Source organism: Scyliorhinus torazame, chromosome 5 (genome assembly GCF_047496885.1).
Source record: "Scyliorhinus torazame isolate Kashiwa2021f chromosome 5, sScyTor2.1, whole genome shotgun sequence".
In the NCBI taxonomy this organism is placed as follows: Eukaryota; Metazoa; Chordata; class Chondrichthyes; order Carcharhiniformes; family Scyliorhinidae; genus Scyliorhinus; species Scyliorhinus torazame.
In genome coordinates, this window is record NC_092711.1 from 298054601 (window position 1) to 298079653 (window position 25053).

The 25053-nt window shown below is 53.0% G+C and overlaps 1 protein-coding gene across 1 annotated transcript in view; it reads right to left on the minus strand.

Moving 5' to 3' along the window:
• The window catches only part of LOC140422803 (beta-arrestin-1-like), a 124676-nt gene that overhangs the window by 37154 nt on the left and 62469 nt on the right, over window positions 1-25053 (minus strand). Inside the window, exons 10-11 of the mRNA XM_072507712.1 lie at window positions 5078-5162; window positions 2286-2358 (exon numbers count right to left, since the gene is read on the minus strand). Coding sequence (XP_072363813.1) covers window positions 2286-2358; window positions 5078-5162 — 158 coding nt within the window. The remainder of the gene's footprint in view (window positions 1-2285; window positions 2359-5077; window positions 5163-25053) is intronic.

The window sequence follows — 25053 nt, forward strand, 5'->3', positions numbered from 1 at the left end:
TAGCTTGCAAGCTGAATAAAATAACTTCTTTTTACTTGCAAATCCATCTCGACTTTTATTGAGGCCAGACTGACGGAGAAAGAAATTTGGGAATCAACATGTGTACACATATGCACACATGTACACACACAGGCACATGCATACATGCATCCACTCATGTGCACGTGCACATGTGTACACATGCACAGGTCTGAACACATTCACCCAAGCAACGTGATATTCCCTGTACTGATTAACATAAGGGGCAGGATTCTCCCCTACCCGGTGGGGCGGGCCAAACCGGCGCCGAGGAGTGGCGTGAACCACTCCAGCGTCGGGCCACCCAGAAGGTGCGGAATCCTCCGCACCTTCAGGGGCTAGGCTGGCACCAGTGGGGTTGGCACCGTGCCAGCCGGCATGGAAGGGCTTGGCGCCACACCAACCGGCACCGAAGGGCCTCCGCCGGTCGGTGCAAGTTGGCGTATGCGCAGGATTGCCAGCGTGTGCTGGCATCATCCCAGTGCATGCGCAGGGGGGTTCTTCTCTGCACCGGCCATGGCGGAGGTTGACAGCAGCCGACGGGGAGGGAAAGAGTGCCTCCATGGCACAGGCTCGCCCGTGGATCGCATGGCACAGGCTCACCCGCAGATCGGTGGGCCCCGATTGTGGGCCAGGCCACCATGGGGGCACCCCCCAGGGCCAGATCCCCCAGCGCCCCCCCGAGGACTCTGCAGGCCGCCCGTGGAGCCAGTCCCGCCGGTACGGACCTGGTTTGATTTACGCCGGTGGGACCCGCCGAAAATGGGCGGCCGCTCGGCCCATCGCAGAGCGGAGAATCACGGGGGTGGGGGCCACTGCCAACGGCTCCCGACCGGCGCGGCGCGATTCCCGCCCCCGCCAAAACCCCGCCGCCGGAGAATTCGGCAGCCGGCGTCGGGGCGGCGGGGTGGGATTCACGCCGCCCCCTGCCGATTCTCCGACCCGGCGGGAGGTTGGAGAAACACGCCCAAGTTCGAATCCCTCTGAACACAGCTAAGAATGGGAACCATTTATCGGCCTCCAGCCATTTAGAGGAACCAGCTTGGACTACCAAATCTATCCGTTTCTTGATACTTTCCTTCAGTTGACTTAAAAAATTAGAAATAGAATCTTGATGGCTGTATTGGTAGAAATGATAAAATAATCCTGATTAAAATGAATGAAACATTTAGTGGTAGATAAACTCCACAGACCTCGATTTCATGATGATTAAAGACATTTTGGGCTGGATTCTCCAATCCTGCGGCTTTGTCCGCAGGGTCGGTCTGGTCTTATGACCAGAAAGTCGGCGCCGCCCCCGCACCGATCCTCCATCCGGTAAAGACTAGCAGCCGCGCCGTGTAAAGTCCCCGGCTTTACCTGTGTTTACGGCTGGAGAATAGCCGGGTCCGTGGATGCGCATGCGCACGGCGGCAGACACGCTATGCAAAATGGCACCGGCCGCGCGAGTACCCGGACTGCCAAAAACTGCTCCCCCTGTGACCAACCTCGCAAACCCCGGACCACCCCCCACCAGTCCCCCCAGCCCCAGACCGAGGCCCCCCCCTGCCAGCGGGACAGCTCTGCCTGACTGTGGCGGCGCTGGACTCAGCCCGCAGCCGCCACGCGAGGTCCCCGAACGGTGTTAGCACACGCACGCGACGCCGTCGGGGACTTGGCCCATCGGGGGCGGAGCATCGGGGGAGGGCCTCAGGTGATGTCCTGTGGCCGTCCATATGGTTTTTGAGTTGTGGAGCATTGCAAAAACAGTGCCACCCCCGATTCCGGCATAAACAGGGAGTATCCGGCCGATCGCCGAATGCGATTTCGCTGTCAGCAATCGGAAAATCCCGCCCAGGTATCTCAATCTCCCAAAAGGAATCTGTGTATTTCCTGGGAGTCCCTCCCTGTCTTTCACCAGATGTATAATACCAGGTGGAAGCTCTGTTTAGATGATGGTTAAGTTTAGCTGAATACAACTCTCCTTCTCTTTCTTGTTTCTAATATTTCTTCCGGGATGTATTGCACTCCATCCGTTACCCTTCTGCCCCCATGTATAAAGCTGGAGGAAGCTGATAAAGTTCGGTGCAGCACATTGAGGTGAAAATCAAATTACATTTCCACTACTGAGATCTCACACATTGATGCATCTAATTGCAATGCAATGTCTCTCACACACACCTCAGTGTACAAACACACACACATATGTACACAAATATACAAATAGACATACAAACACTCCCACTGAGCACTGAGATGATTCATTTCCCAATGCATCTGTAACTTACTTTGGTTCTTCCGAACAGACTCTCTTTGCATATTTGTCAAGTTGATAGAGGACTACATTCGTGATCTGATCAACTGATTAGACAAAAGAACAATGTAATTTGTGGTAGCTGACAGGTAATATTCACAACGCAATACCCTTTCTGATATGAAGTAGCTAATCAAATATTGAAACCACACTCTACAGGTTTGCAGCTGATGTTCCCTGAATCCTTTCCCTGACTCAATGTTTCACACTTTGGATTCTGCTAAAGTTCTAATTCCCCTAAACCATCTGGGAGAATGTTATAGAGCACAGAGTGTAATTTAGCGACAAGTGCAAAAGGCTCCACGTTAGTGGGACAAAATAGTGGGCGTAGCAACTTGGCTCCCCCAGTTATGAACAAACTATAAATATTTATTAACATGACATCTGTTTACAGGGTGATGCAGATTCAGTGCTTCCAGTCACACTTTGACAAAAGGTCATCTGTACTCGAAACGTTAGCTCTTTTCTCTCCCTACAGATGCTGCCAAACCTGCTGGGATTTTCCAGCATTTTCTTTTTGCTTCCAGCCGCACCTTTAGGATCTAACTGAGTAAAAGCCTGCGCTTTGCTTGGCTGACCCCGTGTGCTGGTTACTGTTTGGACGAGCGGGTCACATGATCCTTCAGAAGCTGACCCTTTATAGGGGCTAGCTACCACATCAGGACACATTGCAAAATGAATGGAATATAATTAGTACACCGTATAGCAGGCAACCTAACACTGACAATGTGGTGAGGCAATTAATAAAGTTCACACTGACAGGGATACATGTAGCTATGATAGTGGAAGACAGGCCTATTGTGGCTACATAATGCACTAGCTAAAGAACCCTATATATTCTCATTACCACAGAATTAAATAATGTGATCGAGTTTGGCTTGGCCTTGTGGGATGGAGGACACTTACTTAGGACCAAGTGATGACTGGATGAGCTGTCCTCTCTCCCCATGACCCACAGGACACCTAAAATAATATTTAAATTACTTAGGTAAAAGCAAATTACGGCAGATGCTGGAATCTGAAACAAAAACAGAAAATGCTGGACAATCTCAGCAGGTCTGACAGCATCTGTGGAGAGAGAAGTGAGCTAACTTTTCGAGTCTGGATGACTCTTTGACAGCTTTGCAAAGAGTCATACAGGCTCGAAGCGTTAGCTCTCTTCTCCCTCCACAGATATTGTCAGACCTGCTGAGTTTGTACAGCATTTCCAGTTTTTGATTTAAATTACATATCTAACTGTGCCTTTTCAATCTCCCCCACAATCTCCCTTCCAGAAGCTCTGGCCTGATGGAGAGGACTTCATAGCTCAGGCCTGTAATTATTATTGCTTTTTGGGCTTTGATGACAATATCGGGAATCCATCTGCACACTTAAAGTAGGACATCACTTCCTGCTCAAAAAAAACAGGTTAACATCTGGAAACATAGAACATAGAACATTACAGCGCAGTACAGGCCCTTCGGCCCTCGATGTTACGCCGACCTGTAAAACCACTCTAAAGCCCATCTACACTATTCCCTTATCGTCCATATGTCTATCCAATGACCATTTGAATGCCCTTAAGTGTTGGCGAGTCCACTACTGTTGCAGGTAGGGCATTCCACGCCCTTACTACTCTCTGAATAAAGAACCTACCTCTGACATCTGTCTTATATCTATCTCCCCTCAATTTAAAGCTATGTCCCCTCGTGCTAGACATCACCATCCGACTTCTTGTGGGACTTCTTGTGTACAATACAGCTGCTACATTTACTTGCGTAACAATTCTTGCACTTCAAAAGTAATCCCTTTTTTGGGGGGTGTTTGAAATGCACAATTCAGTTGCTATATTAAGGTGAACTCTTAGTTCCCATGCCTACACTAGAGTACATACGGTAACATCTTCACAATTCACAAGTAACAATCCGCTCAAGGAAATTTATGAAAGTTTTCATTAAAGCTACAAAAGGAACTTTGGTAATACGATTTTTGCAGGCTTATCAATTAAAACAACTGCACAGTCGGGATTCTATGATTCTAAACGTTTTCCATGCAACCAAATGAACAGAAATATTCCCTCATCAATCTTCCTTGACAATGCACATGGCAGATCTAGGGACAGGTGCCAGGTGAAACATGGTTAGAGGTTAGGGATAATTAGATCAGGATGTAAAAGACATAACTCAGCCCCTTATTCCAAATCACACTTTACATCGTTATTACCACCCTAAAATCCAGTCAGCATTCGTAATAAAAACTGCCATGCGGAATTGTTGTATCGTAATTATGCTCTTCCCCCACCCATGGTGGTGTTTGCAACACTTCCAAAAGGGAGATGGGCGGAAGTAAATCTCCCATTCTTACCTGGTCTGCCCGACATGAATGAATGAATGAAAATCGCTTATTGTCACAAGTAGACTTCAAATGAAGTTACTGTGAAAAGCCCCTAGTCGCCACATTCCGGCGCCTGTTCGGGTAGGCTGGTACGGGAATAATAATATGGTACATGTAATAATAATAATAATCTTTACTATTGTCACAAGCAGGCTTACATTAACACTGCAATTAAGTTACTGTGAAAATGTGACGACAGACCCAGAATAATATGGTTGACTCTCAACTACCTTCTGAAATGGCCAGTGGGTGTCACTGCCTTTAATTGAAATGGCTGGTCCCGTTTAATGCCAGATGGGGTGAAGTCAAACTGTGGTGCTTGTGTTCAACCATGCACACCAGCTTGTGACAGAAAAACAAGCACAATTGTGCAAATGGGGAAGTTGCACCTACCACATAACTTGATTTTCTTCACCACTTTACTTGTGTTATTGTTGATGTGGACAGTGACTTCGATTGGTTCTCCATGGTAATACATCTGTAAAAGAATCACACTCAGATGTATCTGTACACATATAGCACGCTGTGCTGTTTAGTCATTTGAAACATTGATTAATCGGGCAGCACGGTAGCACAGTAGTTAACACAGTTGCTTCACAGCGCCAGGGTCCCAGGTTCGATTCCCGGCTTGGGTCACTGTCTGTGCGGAGTCTGCACATGTCCCCCGTGTCTGCGTGGGTTTGCTCCGGGTGCTCCGGTTTCTTCCCTGAGTCCAAAGATGTGCAGGTTAGGTGGATTGGCCATGCGAAAAATGCCCTTAGGGTCCAAAAGGGTTACATAGAACATCGAACTGTACAGCACAGTACAGGCCCTTCGGCCTAAGATGTTGTGCCGAACTAGTCTGAAAATAAGATCAAATCAACCGACTCCCAATCATTCTAGTGCACTCCATATGCCTATCCAATAACCACTTGAAAGTTCCTAAAGTGTCCGATTCCACTACCATAGCTGGGAGTGCGTTCCACGCCCCAACTACTCTCTGAGTAAAGAACCTACCTCTGACATCCCTCCTATATCTTTCACCATGAACCTTATAGTTATGCCCCCTTGTAACAGCCACATCCACCCGAGGAAAAAGTCACTGAATGTCCACTCTATATATCCCTCTCATCATCTTATACACCTCAATTAAGTCACCTCTCATCCTCCTTCGCTCCAATGAGAAAAGCCCTCGCTCCCTCAACCTTTCCTCATCAGACCTACCTTCCAATCCAGGCAGCATTCTGGTAAATCTCCTTTGCACCCTTTCCAATGCTTCCACATCCTTCCTATAATGAGGTGACCAGAACTGCACACAATACTCCAAATGTGGTCTGACCAAGGTCTTGTACAGTTCCAGCATAACCTCACAGCTCTTAAACTCAATCCCCCTATTAATTAATAAATGCTAACACACTATAGGCTTTCTTCACGGTTCTATCCATTTGGGTGGCAACTTTCAGAGATCTATGGACACGAACTCCGAGATCTCTCTGCTCCTCCACATTCTTCAGAACCCTGCCGTTAACCTTGTAATCCGCATTCAAATTTGTCCTACCAAAATGAATCACCTCACACTTATCAGGGTTAAACTCCATCTGCCACTTTTCAGCCCAGCTCTGCATCCTATCAATGTCTCTTTGCAGCCTGCAACAGCCCTCCACATTATCCACTACTCCACCAATCTTGGTGTCATCAGCAAATTTACTAATCCAACCTTCAATTCCATCATCCAAGTCATTGATAAAAATCACAAATAGCAGAGGACCCAGCACTGATCCCTGTGGTACACCGCTGGTGACTGGGCTCCAGGATGAAAATTTACCATCTACCACCACCCTCTGTCTTCTATGTGATAGCCAGTTACTGATCCAATCGGCCAAATTTCCCACCATGCATTGCCTTCTTACTTTCTGCATGAGCCGACTATGGGGCACCTTATCAAACGCCTTACTAAAATCTATGTATACGACATCAGCTGCTCACTAAAATCCATGTATATGTAGACATCTGGGATGGCCACTTCCCGATTACAAAATGGACACTTGGCAAAGATTGCAGGGAAAATGGACAATACTGAGAAAACAAGCAGGTTCAGGGTTTGTCTGTTTATTGGAGCCGCAGCTCCCAGATAAGACCAAAACTGTAGGCCCATTAGCATACTAATGGCCCATCTCCGGGAACAAAAGAGTAACATTTGAGTAACCGATACTAAGGCAGACACCCCGGCGCCAGAGGAGACTGAAACAAAGCAGGCCAACGGCCACCTAGGACACGCCCAGCCATCAGGGCACCCACCCCTTTATTGGACGAGGTCAATATGAATGATCAAGAAATGGCCCAATTGATTGGGGCCAAGTTCAAGGCCCGCCCAAAAGAGTGCGAAGCCCCTTTGGGTATAAGAAGGATCCCCTAAGAGAGAATCGTTCTCTTGGCTCCGGTTCTCACCGAAGAGAGACCTTCCCAACAGCTGCACCAGAACAAGTAAGTCCAAGGTCAACGCACGCTACCGGACAGTCGACCTTAGCTGTTCCCCTTCACCACTTCGACCCCAGCAGCCTCAGAACCGAACAACAGCCATTGTTCCTCTGCTGAGTGGACGCCCGAAGCTCAGTATAGGCTTTAGCAGTAGTGATAGTTTAGTCTGTAGTATTTGTGCATGAGTATATTTAAAGGTGTGTGTAAAGAAATAAGCATTTGACTTTGAACTAACTAACTGGTGTATCGAGTCTTTGATCAGTATTCGGTTTGAACCTTGTGGCGGTATCGAAAGATAGCTGGCGACTCTAGAGCAAAACGTAATTAGAATTAAGGAAGGCGACCACATTGACCGCCATATTCAGAGCCAAATAAAGAGAGAAACAACATTTAGCAACATTTACGACATCAACTGCTCACTAAAATCCATGTATACGATGACATCAACTGCTCACTAAAATCCATGTATGAGTGTTTACTGGGTTACAGGGATAGGGTGGAGACGTGGGCTTAGGTAGGGTGCTCTTTCCAAGGGCCGGTGCAGACCAGATGGGCCTGGGCTACACACCACCCCCCCTTGTAAACATGTAAGTCCCCCTCCCCCTTAAAATCTAGCAGTGACCAATCCTTTGAAATACACTATGAATGGTCGCCATCTTCGATAAAACCCCTCAATCGACCCTCTCAAGGAGTAATTGACCTTCTCGAGGCGCACAAACTCCATCAAATCACCTAGCCATGCCGAAGCCTTCAGTGGTGCTGCCATCCTCCAGTCCAGTAGGACACGCCTCCGAGCCACCAATGAAGCAAAGGCTAGGACATCAGCCCCTGTTCTCATCCGCAGTTCCGGCCCAAGTTGACACCAGCTGGCAAGGTTTTACCTCCACATTCAGGATCGCCGACATGGTGTCAAAAAAGGACCCCCAAAACTCCACCAGCCTGGGGCAGGACCAGAACATGTGCCGGAAATCCACGCACACACGGGGAGAACGTGCAGACTCTGCACAGACAGTGACCCAGCGGGGAATCGAGCCTGGGACCCTGGTGCTGTGATGCCACAGTACTAGCCACTTGTGCTACCATGCTGCCCTTGATATCAAGGGAGCACTTGACCCAGAGGCATCAAGGAATCCTGGAAAAAATTGAAGTCAATGGGAAAATTCTCCACTGGTTGCAAAGGAAAATGGTTGTGGTTGCTGGAGGCCTGTCATCTCAGTTCTGGGACATTGAGCGAGTTCCTCAGAGTATAGGCCCTTCCTCTGCTTCATCACTGGCCTTGCTCCGATCACAAGGCCGGAAATGAGGATGTTCGCTGATGGCTTCACAATGTTCAGCACCATGCTTGACTCCTCAGATACTGAATCAGTTTGTGTCCTTATGCAGCAAGACCTGAACAATGGGCGACATTCTCCGGAAACTGCGCGATGTCCACCGACTGGCGCCCAAAATGGCGCAAATCAGACGGGCATCGCTCCGCCCCAAAGGTGCGGAATGCTCCGCATCTTTGGGGACCGAGCCCCAACATTGAGGGGCTAGGTCGGCGCCGGACGAATTTCCACCCCGCCAGCTGGCGGAAAAGGCCTTTGGTGCCCCGCCAGCTGGCGCGGAAATGACATCTCCGGGCGGCGCATGGGCGGGAGCGTTAGCGGCCGCTGACAGCTTCCCACGCATGCGCAGTGGAGGGAGTCTCTTCTGCCTCCGCCATGGTGGAGACCGTGGCGGAGGCGGAAGGGAAAGAGTGCCCCAACGGCACAGGCCCACCCGCGGATTGGTGGGCCCCGATCACGGGCCAGGCCACCGTGGGAGCACCCCCCGGGGCCAGATCGCCCCATGCCCCCCCCAGGACCCCGGAGCCCGCCTGCGCCGCCTTGTCCCGCCGGTAAGGTAGGTGGTTTAATTTACGCCAGCGGGACAGGCATTTTAGCGGCGGGACTTCGGCCCATCTGGGCCGGAGAATCGAGCGGGGGGGCCCGCCCGGGAGGGCCTGTCCCCGCCGAATCTCTGGTGCCGGAGACTTCGGCAACCGGCGGGGGCAGGATTCACGCCAGCCCCCGGCGATTCTCCGGGGGGTCGGAGAATCTCGCTCAATATCCAGGTTTGGGAGGGTAAGTGGCAAGTAACATTCACATGGTAAGAATGCCAGGCAAATACCAACTCCAACAAGAAAGAATCTAACCATCTCTCCTTGACATTCAATGGTATTACCATCACTGAATCCCCCACCATCAACATCCAGAGATATCATTGAACAGTAACTGAACTGGACCAGCCATATAAATACTGTGGCTACAAGAACAGGTCAGAGACTGGGAATTATGTGGCGAGTAACTCACCTCCTCCCTTTCCAAAGCCTGTGCACCATCGATAAGGCACAATTATGGCTGGTTTAGCACAGGGCTAAATAGCTGGCTTTTAAAGCAGACCAAGGCAGGCCAGCAGCACGGTTCAATTCCCGTACCAGTCTCCCCGAACAGGCGCCGGAATGTTACGACCAGGGGCTTTTCACAGTAACTTCATTTGAAGCCTACTTGTGACAATAAGCGATTTTCATTTCATTTCATATGGTGAGATGCTCCCCACTCGCCCGGATGATTGTGGCTCCAACAACACTCAAGAAAGTTGACATCATCCAGGACAAAGCAACCTGTTTGAATGGTTATTTCCTCCACCAATTTAAACACTTCATCCCTCCACTACAATTGGCTGCAGAATCCACTCCTTCAGACCCCACTTGTCCTGTTCTGACACCACTTCTGGGCTGACACTACCTCCTGATATGACACCACTTCCTGGTCTGACCTCCCCCCCCCCCCCACCGCGCCTCCGGTCTGATCCCCTTCTTCCGGTGCAACCTCATCTGACCACCGCCCACCCCCCCTCCAGTCCGACCCCACCTTCAAGTCTGACCCTTTCTCACCTAGTTGGATCCACACCCTCATCTTACAGGATTTAAACTGATCCCTAGCCAACATCATTGCACAACCATCCAAGTTTTATAGGCAAGGGGCCGGATTTTCCGAGCCCCCGCCAGGTCGGAGAATCGCCGGGGGGCAGCGTGAATCCCGCCCTGCTGCCCCAACGCCGGCTGCCGAATTCTCTTACGCCGGGGTTTTGTCGGGAGCGGGAATTGCGGTGCGCCGGTCGGGGCCGCTGGTAGCGGCCCCCCCGGCGATTCTCTGGCCCGCGATGGGCCGAGTGGACGCCCGTTTTCAGCCGGTCCCGCTGGCGTAAATCAAACCAGGTCCGTACCGGCGGGAACTGGCTCTACGGGTGGCCTGCAGAGTCCTCGAGGGGGGCACGGGGGAATCTGGGCCTGGGGGGTGCCCCCACAGTGACCTGGTCTGCGATCGGGTCCCACCGATCAGCGGGTCGGCCTGTGCCGTGAGGGCACTGTTTCCCTCCGCGCCGGCTGCTGTCAACCTCCACCATGGCCCCCCCTGCGCATGCACTGGGATGACGCCAGCACACGCTGGCACTCCTGCGCGTGTGCCAACTCACGCCAGGTGGCGAAGGCCCTTTCGCGCCGGTTGGCGTGGCTCCAACCCCGCTGATGCCGGCCTAGCCTCTGAAGGTGCGGAGGATTCCACACCTTCCAGGCGGCCCGATGCCGGAGTGGTTCACGCCACTCCTCGGCGCCGGTACGGCCCACCCCGCCGGGTAGAGGAGAATCCCACCCAAGGTCTTCACCAAAATTGGCATACTTCTGCAGAACCTCCTCAACTCAGTCCGGATGGCACGGGATTCACCAGTGTTATTTTCAAGTAACAGGCACAGTTGCAGTAACTCCTTCTCAGCTTCTGGATTTGCCCTTTATCTCCTTCAGTGTGCCTGTACTGCACCATTGGACTGAGCGACTGCTACTACTGAGTCTGGATGGTTCTGCATCCCTTTACGTCGCCCCAATGAGTTTCAGTCTCCCCAGAATTTTTGGTTTCCAGTCTCAGCTTCAGTTTCATTTCTTTGAAAACTGTGAGTGTCAGTTTCCTTTCTCTGTTTCCCTTTTTATTGGTTTCTTTATTCTGTTTTTGTTTGAAGTTGAATTTGAAACCACAGATTCCATCACAATAACTCACCGCCACCTAGGCGGTAATTAGGGATGGGCAATAAATGTTGGTCACGACGGCGACACACACATCCCATGAAAGGAAACAAAAAACACAACCATCTCTCGCAAGACCGCCTGGAGTTGAGATTGTGCCAGCTCATCAATCTGATTCCCTAACCTGCAGGTTTTCTCCCCTGTCTGTCTTCAAAAGCATCTTCATGGGACTGGGAAGGTTCCGTTCATTGATCCTCAAACTGCTCACCAACCCAACCTAAGCCAGTTAAAATTGCCTCCTTAAAAGTCTGATGAAATCCTAGCCTCAAATACCGAGGCAGATGGAGCAGAAGGACCTTGTCTGGATTCTGAAAATGCCATGTTATCGGGGCACCTGTTACTTCACTTGGCTAACATGTGGCTTAGAATAGCTCCAGTGATCTGGTGCTCACAAGCAATTCCACCCAATTTAGAGTGGGAGCCTGTCTTCTCACTCAGCCTGTTGTAAAATAATAGCACAAACTGGTATGCCGACCCTTAAATAATCATGGGTGGTACTTCAGTGTCTTGGCACCTTTTAAAATTAAAATAAATGAATTGATCAGTATGTTTTCCACTAGTTTGATCATTAACTTTTAAAAATATCATTTATTGTGTTTTTCAGTTTATTGCCCCTTGGATGCTAGTTGCCTCTCACGGAACAGCCCCAATACCAGAACACATCCTCGCCTGGATTATTTTTTAAATTCAGTCCTTCAATTGAGGTGGGCATCACTGGCTAAGGCCAGTTTATTGTCCATCCCTAAATTGTGTAGTCTTTTGTCCAGTCTGCCCACTATCCAATTTGTGCTTGCCAGGAATTCACTGGAGAGAATGACGACACATTTCCACCAATATTCACATTTTATGTAACATTTTAACAAATGCATTTTCATCAGGGCTTGAATATATTTAGCATTAAATGGCATTCACCATGGTCTGGATTGGGTGTGTAGGACAAGGGAAAATCTGCAAATATCAGAGGGATTATTACTTAGCAAAGGATCATCCAGCGCTGCCCTCCATCCTCCAGCCACTGATTGGATTAAAAAGGTTTATTTTAGTGCTCTAATTCTGGCTTTTTATAAACATAATTACATTGTCCAAGACATTAGGCTGTGAAAGATTTTTTTTTCTGTCTTTTGTCTTGTTCCATTTGCACTTTCTTGACATGGTTCCTGATCCTTGATGTGTTGGGTACTCTGGATCTGTGGAGACTGCGTTTACCTTAGCAGTAACATAGACAGGCTACCAACACTTGTAATAGTACAACTCTATTTTATTTAACGAAGAGCTGTTAAACAAACTTGCACTGTGGGTCGACACTATGTTAGATTGACTGAAGACCTATGCCTAACCTGACCAGCCTATGCTGCTAGCACATGGTGGATATTTGTGCTACTGACTGCGGGCTCTGTCTGTCTCAGAGGCTGCATCCCGAATGAGCGGGAAAACTAGTGCCCTCTGTCTTTATAGTGACCGTTCCCTAACTGGTGATTGGCTGCTATGTTGTGTGTGTTGATTGGTATTGCAGTGTGTCAGTCAGTGTGTGTCTCTGCACCATCATATACTGATGTGTATATTATGACATCCCCCCTTTTCTAAAAATAATGTGTGTTCGTGGCAATAAATAATGTAGTATGTGAATGTTCCTAACTATGTGTGGCACATGCGAGCTTATTTACAGGACTATGTACAGAAACTCTAAGATATTTACATTGGAAGGTGTCTAGTGCAGATGGACAGTATGTAACACAAAATATAACTAGAACAACAGTATGTACAAACCAGTGAGTTAATTAAACAGGGTAACGAAACAATCACTTTGTGAGTTCAAACAGTCCATGAATTCAGGCAGTTCATAAATTCAGTCTCTGAGGTCAGCGACAAATTCTGGTTGACCGCCTCAAGGGTGGGTCAGGGGCCGCCTGTTCTGGAATGGGCGGGACTGTGTCAGACTCAGAGGGTGGCAGAGCGAAGGGGAGATCTGCAAAGTCCGTGACAGGTTCGTCGTGACGGCGAGGCAGGACATGATGATCTGGTGGCGAGCAAGGAAGGAGTCGTAGTGCCCGCCTATTTCGGCGAAGAAGAGAGCCGTCTTGTGGACGAACCAAAAATGACCTGGGGCCACTTGTCTGAGCACCACAGCGGTGGCGTACCAACCACCATGGGGAAGTTGGACACGTACCTCGTAATCAGGAGTCTGAGCAGGGAGATCCGTGGCGCGGGCGTTGTACGCCGATTTGTGTTGGGCCCGAGACAACTGCATTCGACGAAAGACCGGAAGGTTGTCCAAGTCCGGGACATGAATGGCCGGCACCATCGTCCATAGCGTGTGATTCATCAACAATTGAGCCGGTGACAGGCCGGTGGACAATGGAGCTGATCTGTAAGCAAGCATGACGAGGTAAAAATCGGATCCTGCATCGGCCGCCTTGCACAGGAGTCGTTTGACAATGTGCACCCCCTTTTCAGCTTTGCCATTGGATTGGGGGTAATGGGGACTGGGCGTGACATGTGTGAACTTGTATCGTTTGGCAAAATTGGACCATTCCTGACTGGCAAAACACGGGCCATTGTCGGACATGACCGTGAGCGGGATGCCATGGGGAGCGAAGGTTTCCTTGCACACACGGATGACCACAGTTGAGGTGAGGTCGTGTAGCCTAACTACCTCCGGGTAGTTTGAGAAATAGTCCATTATGAGGACATAGTCCCGGCCAAGTGCATGGAACAGGTCGATGCCCACTTTGGTCCAGGTGGACGTGACCAACTCATGGGGTTGCAAGGTCTCCCTTGGCTGAGCAGGCTGGAAACGCTGGCATGTTGGGCAGTTAAGAACGGCGTTGGCAATGTCCTTGTTGATTCCAGGCCAGTACACTGCCTCACGGGCCCGTCGGCAGCATTTCTCCACTCCCAGGTGGCCCTCATGGAGCTGCTCAAGGACGAGGTTCCGCATGCTGTGCAGAATGACGATCCTGTCCAGCTTTAGTAGAATTCCATCTACAACCGCCAGGTCATCTTTAATGTTATAGAATTGAGGGCATTGGCCCTTGAGCCACCCGTCTGTCAGGTGGCGCATGGCACGTTGGAGCAGGGGATCGTTGGCCGTCTCACGACGAATCTGGATGAGTCGTTCATCCGTGGCGGGCAGATTGGATGCGGCGAATGCTACCTGAGCATCAATTTGGCACACGAAGCCCGCTGGGACGCAGGATGTGGTGACAGATCGGGAGAGTGCATCGGCGATGATGAGGTCCTTACCCGGGGTGTAGACGAGTTCGAAGTCGTACCGCCTGAGTTTAAGGAGAATGCGTTGCAGGCACGGCATCATATTGTTCAGGTCTTTTTGAATGATATTGACCAGTGGCCTGTGGTCTGTCTCGACTGTGAACCTTGGGAGTCCATAGGCATAGTCATGGAATTTGACGACTCCGGTAAGAAGGCCCAGGCACTCTTTTTCAATTTGCGCGTAACGCTGTTCGGTGGGCGTCATTGCACGTGACGCATATGTGACAGGAGATCATGAGGAGGCGTCGTCACGTTGAAGTAGCACTGCTCCAATGCCGGACTGACTGGCATCCGTGGAGATCTTTGTTTCTTTCGCCGGATCGAAAAACGCCAACACCGGGGCCTTGGTCAGCTTCGCCCTGAGTTCCCGCCATTCTTGTTCGTGGGCGGGGACCCATTGGAACTCGGTCGTCTTCTTAACCAGGTTCCTGAGAGCCGTGGTGTGGGAGGCGAGGTTAGGGATGAATTTCCCCAGGAAATTGACCATGCCCAGGAAGCGGAGGACCGCCTTCTTGTCCTCCGGTGTCTTCATGGCCTCAATGGCAGATACCTTGTCAGCACCCGGCTGCACGCCAAACTGTGAAATGTGGTCTCCGAGGAATTTAAGTTCTGTTTGACCAAAGGAGCATTTGGCCCTGTTGAGGCGGAGGCCATGCTCATGGATTCGTCGGAAGACGCGTTGGAGGCGATCAATGTGCTCCTGCGGGGTGGTAGACCAGACGATGATGTCGTCCACATATACGCGAACCCCTTTGATACCTTCCATCATCTGCTCCATTATTCTGTGGAACACTTCCGATGCAGAGATGATGCCCAACGGCATCCGGTTGTAGCAATACCGGCCAGACGGGGTGTTAAAGGTGCAGAGCTTCCGACTGGATGCGTCGAGTTGGATCTGCCAGAACCCCTTGGATGTGTCTAGCTTGGTGAAAAATTTAGCGCGAGCTATCTCGCAGGTGAGTTCTTCGCGCTTTGGAATGGGATAGTGTTCTCTCATAATAATGTGGTTGAGGTCCTTGAGATCAATACATATGCGTAATTCGGCGTATGGTTTTTCCACGCACACCATAGAGCTGACCCAGTCAGTCGGTTCTGTAACTTTCAAAATTACACCCTGGTCCTGGAGGTCCTGCAGCTGCTGCTTGAGACGGTCCTTGAGGGATGCTGGTACCCTGCAAGGTGCGTGCACCACAGGCGTGGCATTTGGTTTTAACAAGATTTTATATAAGTGTATGGGAGTGTGCCCATGCCCTCGAATACACTGTGGTATCGGGTGATGATGGCGTTCAGCTGTGTCCGAAAGTCAGCGTCCTGAGATGCGGAAGCGTCAGCGGGTGACAGGGAGTGAACCCCTTGGACAAGGTTTAGAAGTTTGCATGCCTGAGCACCAAGCAGGGAGGCTTTAGTGGATCCCACTATTTTGAATGGCAGGTGAGCCTTTAATGACCGGTGCGACACTTCAAGCTGGCAAGAGCCACTGGCAGCAATGGCATTACCATTATAGTCCAGAAGCTGGCAGGCGGATGGCAGGATGGAAGGCTTGACATGGAGGCTTTCGAGGTCAGACCGCGTAATGAGGTTGGCTGAAGCGCCAGTGTCCAGGCGGAATCGGATGCGGGATCGGTTGACCGTGAGGGTGGCACACCACTCGCCGTCCGGATCAATGCTGAATAAGCTGAGAGACTTGGCTTTTGTCTTCTGGAGCATCTTGTGTTTGGTGATGATGCCCACCCGAAATGGTGCTTTAGGGTCCTCGGTGTCAAGGTTCGGAATCAAGTCGGAATCGGTGACCGGTGGCTGGATGGTCTGGCCATCCCTGCGTGGCTGGTTGGAGCGACGCGCGGTAGTAGGTTGAGCAGACCTGCATAGGGCTGCAGAGTGGCCAAGCTTGCCACATTGGAGACAGCGTCGGGATTTTGCAGGACATTGTCGCTTTAAGTGGGCGGAGCCACAGTTCCCGCACGTCGTGACGTCAGAACGTTCGGTACGCCACCGCGCATGCGTGGTGCGGTCGTACGTAGTGCGCCGTCCCCTCGGTCAGTGCGCGCATGCGCGGGAGCCCGCGTAAAGCACGCAAAATGGCCGCCCTCATCCAGGCTTAGGCCCTGGAGTTGTTTAATGGCTTGCACCCGCTCTTCCTCGAGGGGACCTTGCCGCACCGTTTCAGCCGCTTGAATGTGCGAGTATCAGTCAGTGGCGTGTTCATGCAGAAGCAGGTCTCAATGGCTATCGCAAGGGTGAGCTGTTTAACCTTGAGGAACTGTTGGCGTTGGGGGTCTGATTGCACACCGAAAACAATCTGGTCACGGGTCATCGAGTCAGAGGTGGAGCCGTAATTGCAGGACTGCGCGAGGATGCGAAGGTGGGTGAGGAAATATTGAAAAGGTTCATCCTTACCCTGCAGACGCTGTTGAAAGACATAGCGCTGAAAACGTTCATTTACCTCGATGTCACAGTGACTGTCGAATTTGAGCAGGACTGTCTTGAACTTGGACTTGTCTTCACCTTCAGCGAAAGGAGAGAGTTGAAGATATGGGGCGTCATTCTCCGACCCCCCCAGAGGGTCGGAGAATGGCCGTTGGCCGCCGTGAATCCCGCCCCCGCCGGTTGCCGAAGTCTCCGAAGGGAGAAAAGTCGGCAGGGCGTTAATGTCGCCGCTGCCGCGGAGAATGTCACGGGTCTGCGCAAGGCAGACGATTTTCGGCCTGCCGATATTCTCCCTTCCGGATGGACCGAAGTCCCGTCGACGTGATGACCGTTCACGTCGACGTAAATTAAACCTCCTTTTCATCGGCGTGACCCTGTGCTCCAGGTTCACGCCGACCAGCGTGGAGGTGAGTGACGGCCTGGGGGGTTGGCGATGGCGTGGCCACAGTCTGATTGCGTGAGGATAGGTGTGTCTCGGGTTGTGTGTGTGTGTGTGCGGCGGCGGGGGGAGGGGGTGGTTAGAGTAGGCTGGGCTCCGGGGGAGTGCCGGGAGGGGGTCCGTGCCGGGGAGGGGGATGGGGGGTCCGTGCCGGGGAGGGGGATGGGGGGTCCGTGCCGGGGTGGAGGTTGGGGGGGGGGTCCGTGCCGGGGTGGAGGTTGGGGGGGGGGTCTGTGCCGGGGAGGGGGATGGGGGTGTCCGTGCCGGGGTGGAGGTTGGGGGGGGGGTCCGTGCCGGGGTGGAGGTTGGGGGGGGATCCGTGCCGGGGAGGGGGATGGGGGTGTCCGTGCCGGGGTGGAGGTTGTGGGGGGGGTCCGTGCCGGGGAGGGGGATGGGGGTGTCCGTGCCGGGGTTGAGGTTGGGGGGGGGGTCCGTGCCGGGGTGGAGGTTGGGGGGGGTCCCTGCTGGGGAGGGGGATGGGAGGGCAAGTGAGTTGGTCCACCTGGCCAGGTGCCAGCCTCCAACAGTTGGACCCATGCAGTCCATGCCACCTGGCTGGGGGAGGAGGGGATATGGGCATGTCGTCGTTCCCCTCCCCCCACCAGGCCGTCGTGTTTTCAGATCATCCAGCGATGTTGGCCGCCGTGGCAGCAGCCGCTCATGTCTATGTTGCTCTGGATGAGGAGGAGGAGGAGGAGCGTGCCAGAGAGGCGGCGCAGGCTGCCGCAGAGGGGCAGGCGGCAGCCGTCCAGGCTGGAGGGACACCCGACCGACAGGACGAGGAGGGGGAGGAGGACGTCGCGGCCCCACGGCAACGGAGGCATCCGAGGGCGCCCCGTGTGTACAGGCCCAGGCAGTAATACCAGGACCCCACGGACCGGGAATGCAGGAGGAGACTCCGGATGAGCCGGGAAACCGTGGCACACATCTGCCACCTGCTGGCACACCTGTCACCGCGTGGCACTGGTGGGGGACACCCTCTCCCCGAGTCCGTCAAGGTTACGGTGGCCCTGAACTTTTATGCAACGGGGTCATTCCAGGCACCGAGTGGGGACCTGTCCGGCATATCGCAGACATCGGTGCACCGGTGCATCCGGGCAGTGACAGATGCCCTATATGCCATGGCGCACCGCTACATCCGCTTCCCCGTGGACCGGGGCAGCCAAGATGCCCGGGCCGTGGGCTTCTATGCCGTGGCCGGGTTCCCCATGGTCCAGGGCGCGATCGATGGGATGCATGTCGCCGTGCGGCCACCTGCAGATAACAGGGCCGTGTTCACTAATAGGAAGGGGACCTATTCAATGAACGTACAGGTGGTCTGCAACCACCGCATGATGATCCTGCACGTCTGCGCCCGTCACCCAGGCAGTGTACACGACTCATTCGTGTTGTCGCGGTCATCCATCCCCGGCATGTACGAGGGACGCCATCCCCGGCTGAGGGGCTGGTTGCTGGGCGACAGGGGCTACCCATTGTGACCGTGGCTGATGACGCCTATACGGAGGCCACGCAATGAGGCGGAGAACCGCTACAATGATGCCCATGTAGCGACAAGGGGAGTGATAGAGAGGTGCTTTGGCGTGCTGAAGATGCGTTTCAGGTGCCTGGACCTCTCTGGGGGCGCCCTCCAGTATCGGTCAGATAGGGTCAGCCGCATCATTGTGGTGTGCTGCGTCCTGCACAACATAGCCCAGCATAGGGGCGATGTGCCGCAGGCAGAGGAGGGCGGAGTGGAGGAGCAGCAGGAAGAGGCGCAGTCCTCCCCAGATGAGGGTGATGGGGGTAATGGTCAGGGCAGACGGGGTAGACACAGGCGGGTGGCTGTCCAGCGTTACCGGCTGGCCCAGCGGGCACGGGACAGACTGATAGGCGCCCGCTTCACTGACTAGATGGGCGTGGGAATCGGGTAGTATGGCCACAGACCGCACACCATGGCAACAGCCGACCACCCACCCCCCCCACCCATCCACCCACCCAGCACCCTCACCCCCCTCCCCAACCCCACCCACCCCACCCGCATGCACCCCCCCGCCCCCCATTGCCGATCCACCTGCGGCACAACGGGCCGGGCTCACACAGTTGCGGGTGGACACGTGTCTATCGCAGGCCATGGAGGATGATGACAACCTGCCCTGCGGTGAGCTCCTGGCTCTACATCGTTGGACTATGTCTGACCCATGGCCACAGTACCACCATCCACCCGGACCATCCCTGCATGCGGCTGTGACACTGCAGCGCACGGTCCCGTCCTCTGCCCGGGGGATGTTGATGGCGGCCCAGGGGGAAGGGGGCAGACTCACTTGGGGCTGAAGTAAGACCACCTCTCACACACACACTTGCGCTCAACGTACATGACACCCCCGCACACTTTGGGCAGAGCATAAAGGCAGCTTCTGTAGGTGTCACATTGACTTTAATAACCAAAGGAGTTCATGCACATGCCCTAGCCCCTAAAACTCATCTGTGCCCTGCAACCGTGCCAACTTACTCAGTGTCTAATTGTTTGGCCTTACGGGCCCTTTGACTACGTCTACGTGGTTCCCCAGACGGTACAGCAGAACTGGAGGTGGACTTCTGTGATTCCTGCCCTCTGACACTGGATCCCTTTGGCGGCCGTTTCCTGGGGCGTCCTGGCCTAGATGGGCCAGGCTGCGGCCCGGGCGACTGGGATGGCGAGCTGCCAGCCTGTCCTGCCCGTTGCCCACCCGATGCACCTGGGACGGAAGGGGGGGAGTCCGAGGTGTTGCGGTGTACCGGGACCTCCCCTGCAGAGGGAGCCGGGACGGACCACACCACCTCCTCCTCCCTCGGGGTGCCAGATGGCCCCCAGGCCTCTACATGGGTGGGTGATGCGAACGGACTGGCCATCCGACGCCCCCCCGACATCTGGCGCTGCCAGTCCTGGAGGCCCGTGCTGGTATCGACAGGGGTCTGCAGGTTTGCAGCCATGGAGCCCAGGGGGTTGGCAAACCCTGTCTGTGACAGTGCGACGCCGGCTCGCACATGGCCACTGGCGCCGATGCCCTCAGCGATGGCCTGCAGAGACTGGGCCATGGCCTGCTGAGACTGGGCCATGGCCTGCAGAGACTGGGCCATGGCCTGCTGAGACTGGGCTATGGCGTTGAACGCCTCTGCCATCTGGCGCTGGCACTGGCTCATGGCCTCCTGTGAGAGGGCAGCCATTTCCTGGGCCACAGACGCCGCCTGCACGGAAAGCCCCAGGCCTCGCAAACCGTTCCCTATGTCTGTCACCGTCGCACCCATTGCCTCCACCGCGGACGCCACCCGTGCGGTGTCGGCCTGGGTGGCACGCATGACCGGCACCACTCCCAGCTCCTGGACGCGGGTGGACTCCTCCACCTGCGACCGCAGCCGCCGCAAGCCGCCCGTCACCCTCTTCGCTTGTCTCCGTGTCGGTGGTTGCATCGGATCTATGTGTGGGTGTGGTAACTCCAGGAACCCGGGATCCATCTGGGCGGCAGATGTTCGCTTGGGCTGGGCTGCCCTCCGACCGCCCGGCCCCTCTGCTGCTCCTACCTCCACCTGCTGTACCGGGACGGCTGTGTTGTGCGCACCAGTGAGTGTACCAGACGCCTCATCACTAAAGTGCCCAACCGAGGTGAGTGTTTCTGTGATGGTGGAGGGTGTTGGTGACAGCAGTGGCGTTGTGTCGTGCTCTTCGTCCCACTCTGAGTCCATGGCACTTTGGGGTGGGGGTTCGTCTCCACCCATCCACTCTGAGTCACTGTCCGGTATTTCGTCTTCCTGGGTAGTGCTGTCCCGGGTACTGCTGTCCTGGGTAGTGGTGTCCCGGGTAGTGGTGTCCTGGGTAGTGGTGTCCTGGGTAGTGGTGTCCTGCGTAGTGGTGTCCTGGCTCGGATGTGATGGGGGCCTGTGGCTGCCCCCCTCATCGCTGGGTGGTCGCTCCCGCACGTGACGGAGGTGTCGTCTCCCTGTTGCTCCAGGTCTCTCCGTCTCCCGTGGTGTGCGAGGGGCATCCTGCGGGCGTCGCATGCTGGAGGGTGCGGGTCTCTCCGTCTCCCGTGGTCTGCGAGGGGCATGCTGCTGGCGTCGCATGCTGGAGGGTACATGTCTCTCCGTCTCCCGTGGCCTCCGAGGGGCATCCTGCGGGCGTCGCATGCCGGAGGGTCCGGGTCTCTCCGTCTCCCGTGGCCTCCGAGGGGCATCCTGCGGGCGGTCTGCATCTGCGGGGATGGGTGCCTGGACGTTTAGTCCTGCGATACACAATGAAGCATGCATGGTTAGACATCAGGCAGTGATCAGGTGATACGGGGGAGGGGGATGTAGGGGAGGGGAGATATGGGGACGGGCTGTCGGTCGCTCACTTGCTACTACGCCCCCGACCTCTGCATCAGCAACCTCCCGGTCCTCAGGTCCACCAGCCAGTTCCAGGGCCCTTTCCTGGTGTTCGGTCAGTGGCCTCTCATCAGCGGGGCCTCCTCCAGTCCTCACATGCTCCCTATTGTTGTGTGCGCGCTTCTCCTGTTTGGGGGGGGGGGGGGGGGTGGGTGGCAGGGGTAAAAGGCAACACTGTTAGGCAGGTATATGAATGCACGCCATCGGTTGCGCGTGCATTGCAGAGGTTAAGGTTAGGGCTGGATTCACTTGGGGATATGGGGGAGGGGGGATATGGGGGAGGGGGGGATACGGGGGAGGGGGGATATGGGGGAGGGGGGATATGGGGAGGGGGGATATGGGGGAGGGGGGATATGGGGGAGGGGGGATATGGGGGAGGGGGGATATGGGGGAGGCTCACCCTGCCTGTTCTGACGAGGTCGTTCACCTTCTTGTGGCACTGGATGCCTGTCCGTGGTGTCAGGGCCACAGCGGTGACGGCCTCTGCCACTTCCCTCCACAGACGCCGGCTGTGGCGTGGGGCAACTCTGCGGCCGTGCCCGGGATACAGGGCGTCCCTCCTCTGCTCCACCCATGGATGGCGTGGTCCCCGGCCGTGGAAAGGAAGAGAACAATTTTCCTGGCGTCTGAAGCAGCTTCCAGGTCTGTAGCTTCGAGGTATAGCTGGAATCGTTGTTTAAAGATTTTCCAGTTTGCACCGAGGTTGCCGGTGATGCGGAGGGGCGGGGGAGGGCGGACGCTGTCCATACTACCGGATGGCTGATTGCTGGTCAAAGGCAGATCACTTGAAGGTAGGTCTATAAAACTCTAACATCACATACTGGTACCATGATGTGTTGGGTACTCCGGATCTGTGGAGACTGCGTTTACCTTAGCAGTAACATCGACAGGCTACCAACACTTGTAATAGTACAACTCTATTTTATTTAACTAAGAGCTGTTAAACATACTTGCACTGTGGGTCGACACTATGTTAGATTGACTGAAGACCTATGCCTAACCTGACCAGCCTATGCTGCTAGCACATGGTGGATGTTTGTGCTACTAACTGCGGGCTCTGTCTGTCTCAGAGGCTGCATCCCGAATGAGCGGGAAAACTAGTGCCCTCTGTCTTTATAGTGACCGTGCCCTAACTGGTGATTGGCTGCTGTGTTGTGTGTGTTGATTGGTATTGCAGTGTGTCAGTCAGTGTGTGTCTCTGCACCATCATATGCTGATGTGTATATTATGACAATCCTGACAATGTGAGATATTGGATGTGACATTAACTTGGATTACTCTGCCAGTTGGACAATGCTCAGAGGAGGGGTGGTGGGCAGGACAAAGACATAAAACCCTTGAATATGGATGGGGCCCTGTATTGGTACTGCCTCCCCTTCTGAATGACCGAGGCAACTGAAAGGGGGGGGGGATAGAATAGAATGCAGCAATCGTGCACCCAATAACTGGCTCGACCCTCCATTCTCGTCACAGATTACTTGCTGGCTCAAAGGACCCCAGTGTGTGACACGTAACCGCACTAGCAAGAGCCACACAACAGGAGTCTCAGGCAACTATTGGCTCAGCTTTTCAATATCTTGGATCAAAATTGACCTTGTGGGAAGAACAAACGCAAGAAAGATCAGTCAGGAATGCACCGCAGCCGGACAGCACGGTGGCGCAGTGCGTTGGACCTGCTGCCTCATGGCGCCGAGGTTGCAGGTTCGATCCCAGCTCTGGGTCACTGCCCGTGTGGAGTTTGCACATTCTCCCCATGTTTGCATGGGTTTTGCCCCCACAATCCAAAGATGTGCAGGGTAGGTGGATTGGCCACACTAAATTGCCCTTTAATTGGAAAAATGAATTGGGTACTCTAAATTTATTTTAAAAAGGAATGCACTGCAGTCCAGGCTTAAAGAAAGGAAGACTTGCATTTATATAGCACCTTTCATGATCTCAGGATGTCCCAAAGTGCTTTCCAGCCAATGAAATACCTGTGAAGTGTATCACTGTTGCAACGTAGGAAATGTGTCCATTGCAAAAGCTGCCACCATAAGATACTGACTCAATCATCCGTCCTGCTGATTATTTTTTTGAGGATCAGAAGTTGGAAAATTCCGTTGCTCTTTTCCAAAAAAGTGCCTGGTGTTAAATAATGGGTTAAGAGACATTCCAATTAGTTGTCTCATTTATGTTAAGCATCCAATAATTGACACTGATATGCAAAGGGGCTTCAGGTGGCCCTTGTGTCAGGTGATGTGATGTGATAGTTTTGTGCAAAGTCTGTTGAAGGAAGTTAAAGGTGGAAAAGCAGCAGAACCTTTGACTCTTTATACAACAGCAGTTAAACATCTAACAAATGGTAGCTGTGTTGTGCAAGTGTGAAGGGTTGAAAGATACAACTTTTCCAGACCAAACCAAGGAGTGACAAAAACAAAACAAAACACATATATGACTGAACCGAGGATGAAGATGGCTGGATATGACTACCCCCCACCCCCCCCCCTTATTTTCTGAAAGGGGATCGTACGATCAATGGAGAAGTGCAGTAGTTATATGGACTAAGGTAACTGCCTTGGGAAAGAGAAAACAAGGTATGGCATTGGCTCTTTCTTTACCTTATGACAGTAAAATCCGAAGCAAAGTGTTTTCTGAGCTGGAATTGGAAGAGTTAGACTCAGAAGAAGGTCTGGAGACTCTTACGTTACATGGATAAGATTCATAAAAAGGATGACTTGTTAAGTGCTTATGAAGCATGTTCGGATTTTGATAGGTTCCGGAAAATAGAGGAATTCTCCATGGAAGACTAAATAATGGAATTTGGCAGACTATATAAAAGGCTTCAGAAACACAACCTGGAATTTCCACAGTCTGTGTTGGCCTTTAAATTACTTGACTGTGCTAGAGTGAGCAACATGGATAGGCTCTTGGTTTTGACAGGAGTTCAGTTTGCGGATAAGGATACCTTATTCGATCAGATGACAGCAGCTTTAAAAAAGTTTCTGGGGAAACATTCTATTCCGATGGCTCTGATGACCCACATAGGTCAGTCTGCAATAAAGCAGAATATAGAAGATACACTAGTAACAGGATGGTGAAATTGCATGGCTACAAACAGTTCCAAGACTATAGAGGGAGATCGGGACCCGGAAAGTATGAAGACAGGAACCCAGTTAGACCCTACAATAGGAAGATGAACCCCAGAAATGTCTGGGGTATGATAAATCGATGTTTTCGATGTGACTCTCAATACCATCATGCTTTCAACTGTCCAACACGTTATAATAGAGTGTTTGAAGTGACACATGACACGGAAGAGTC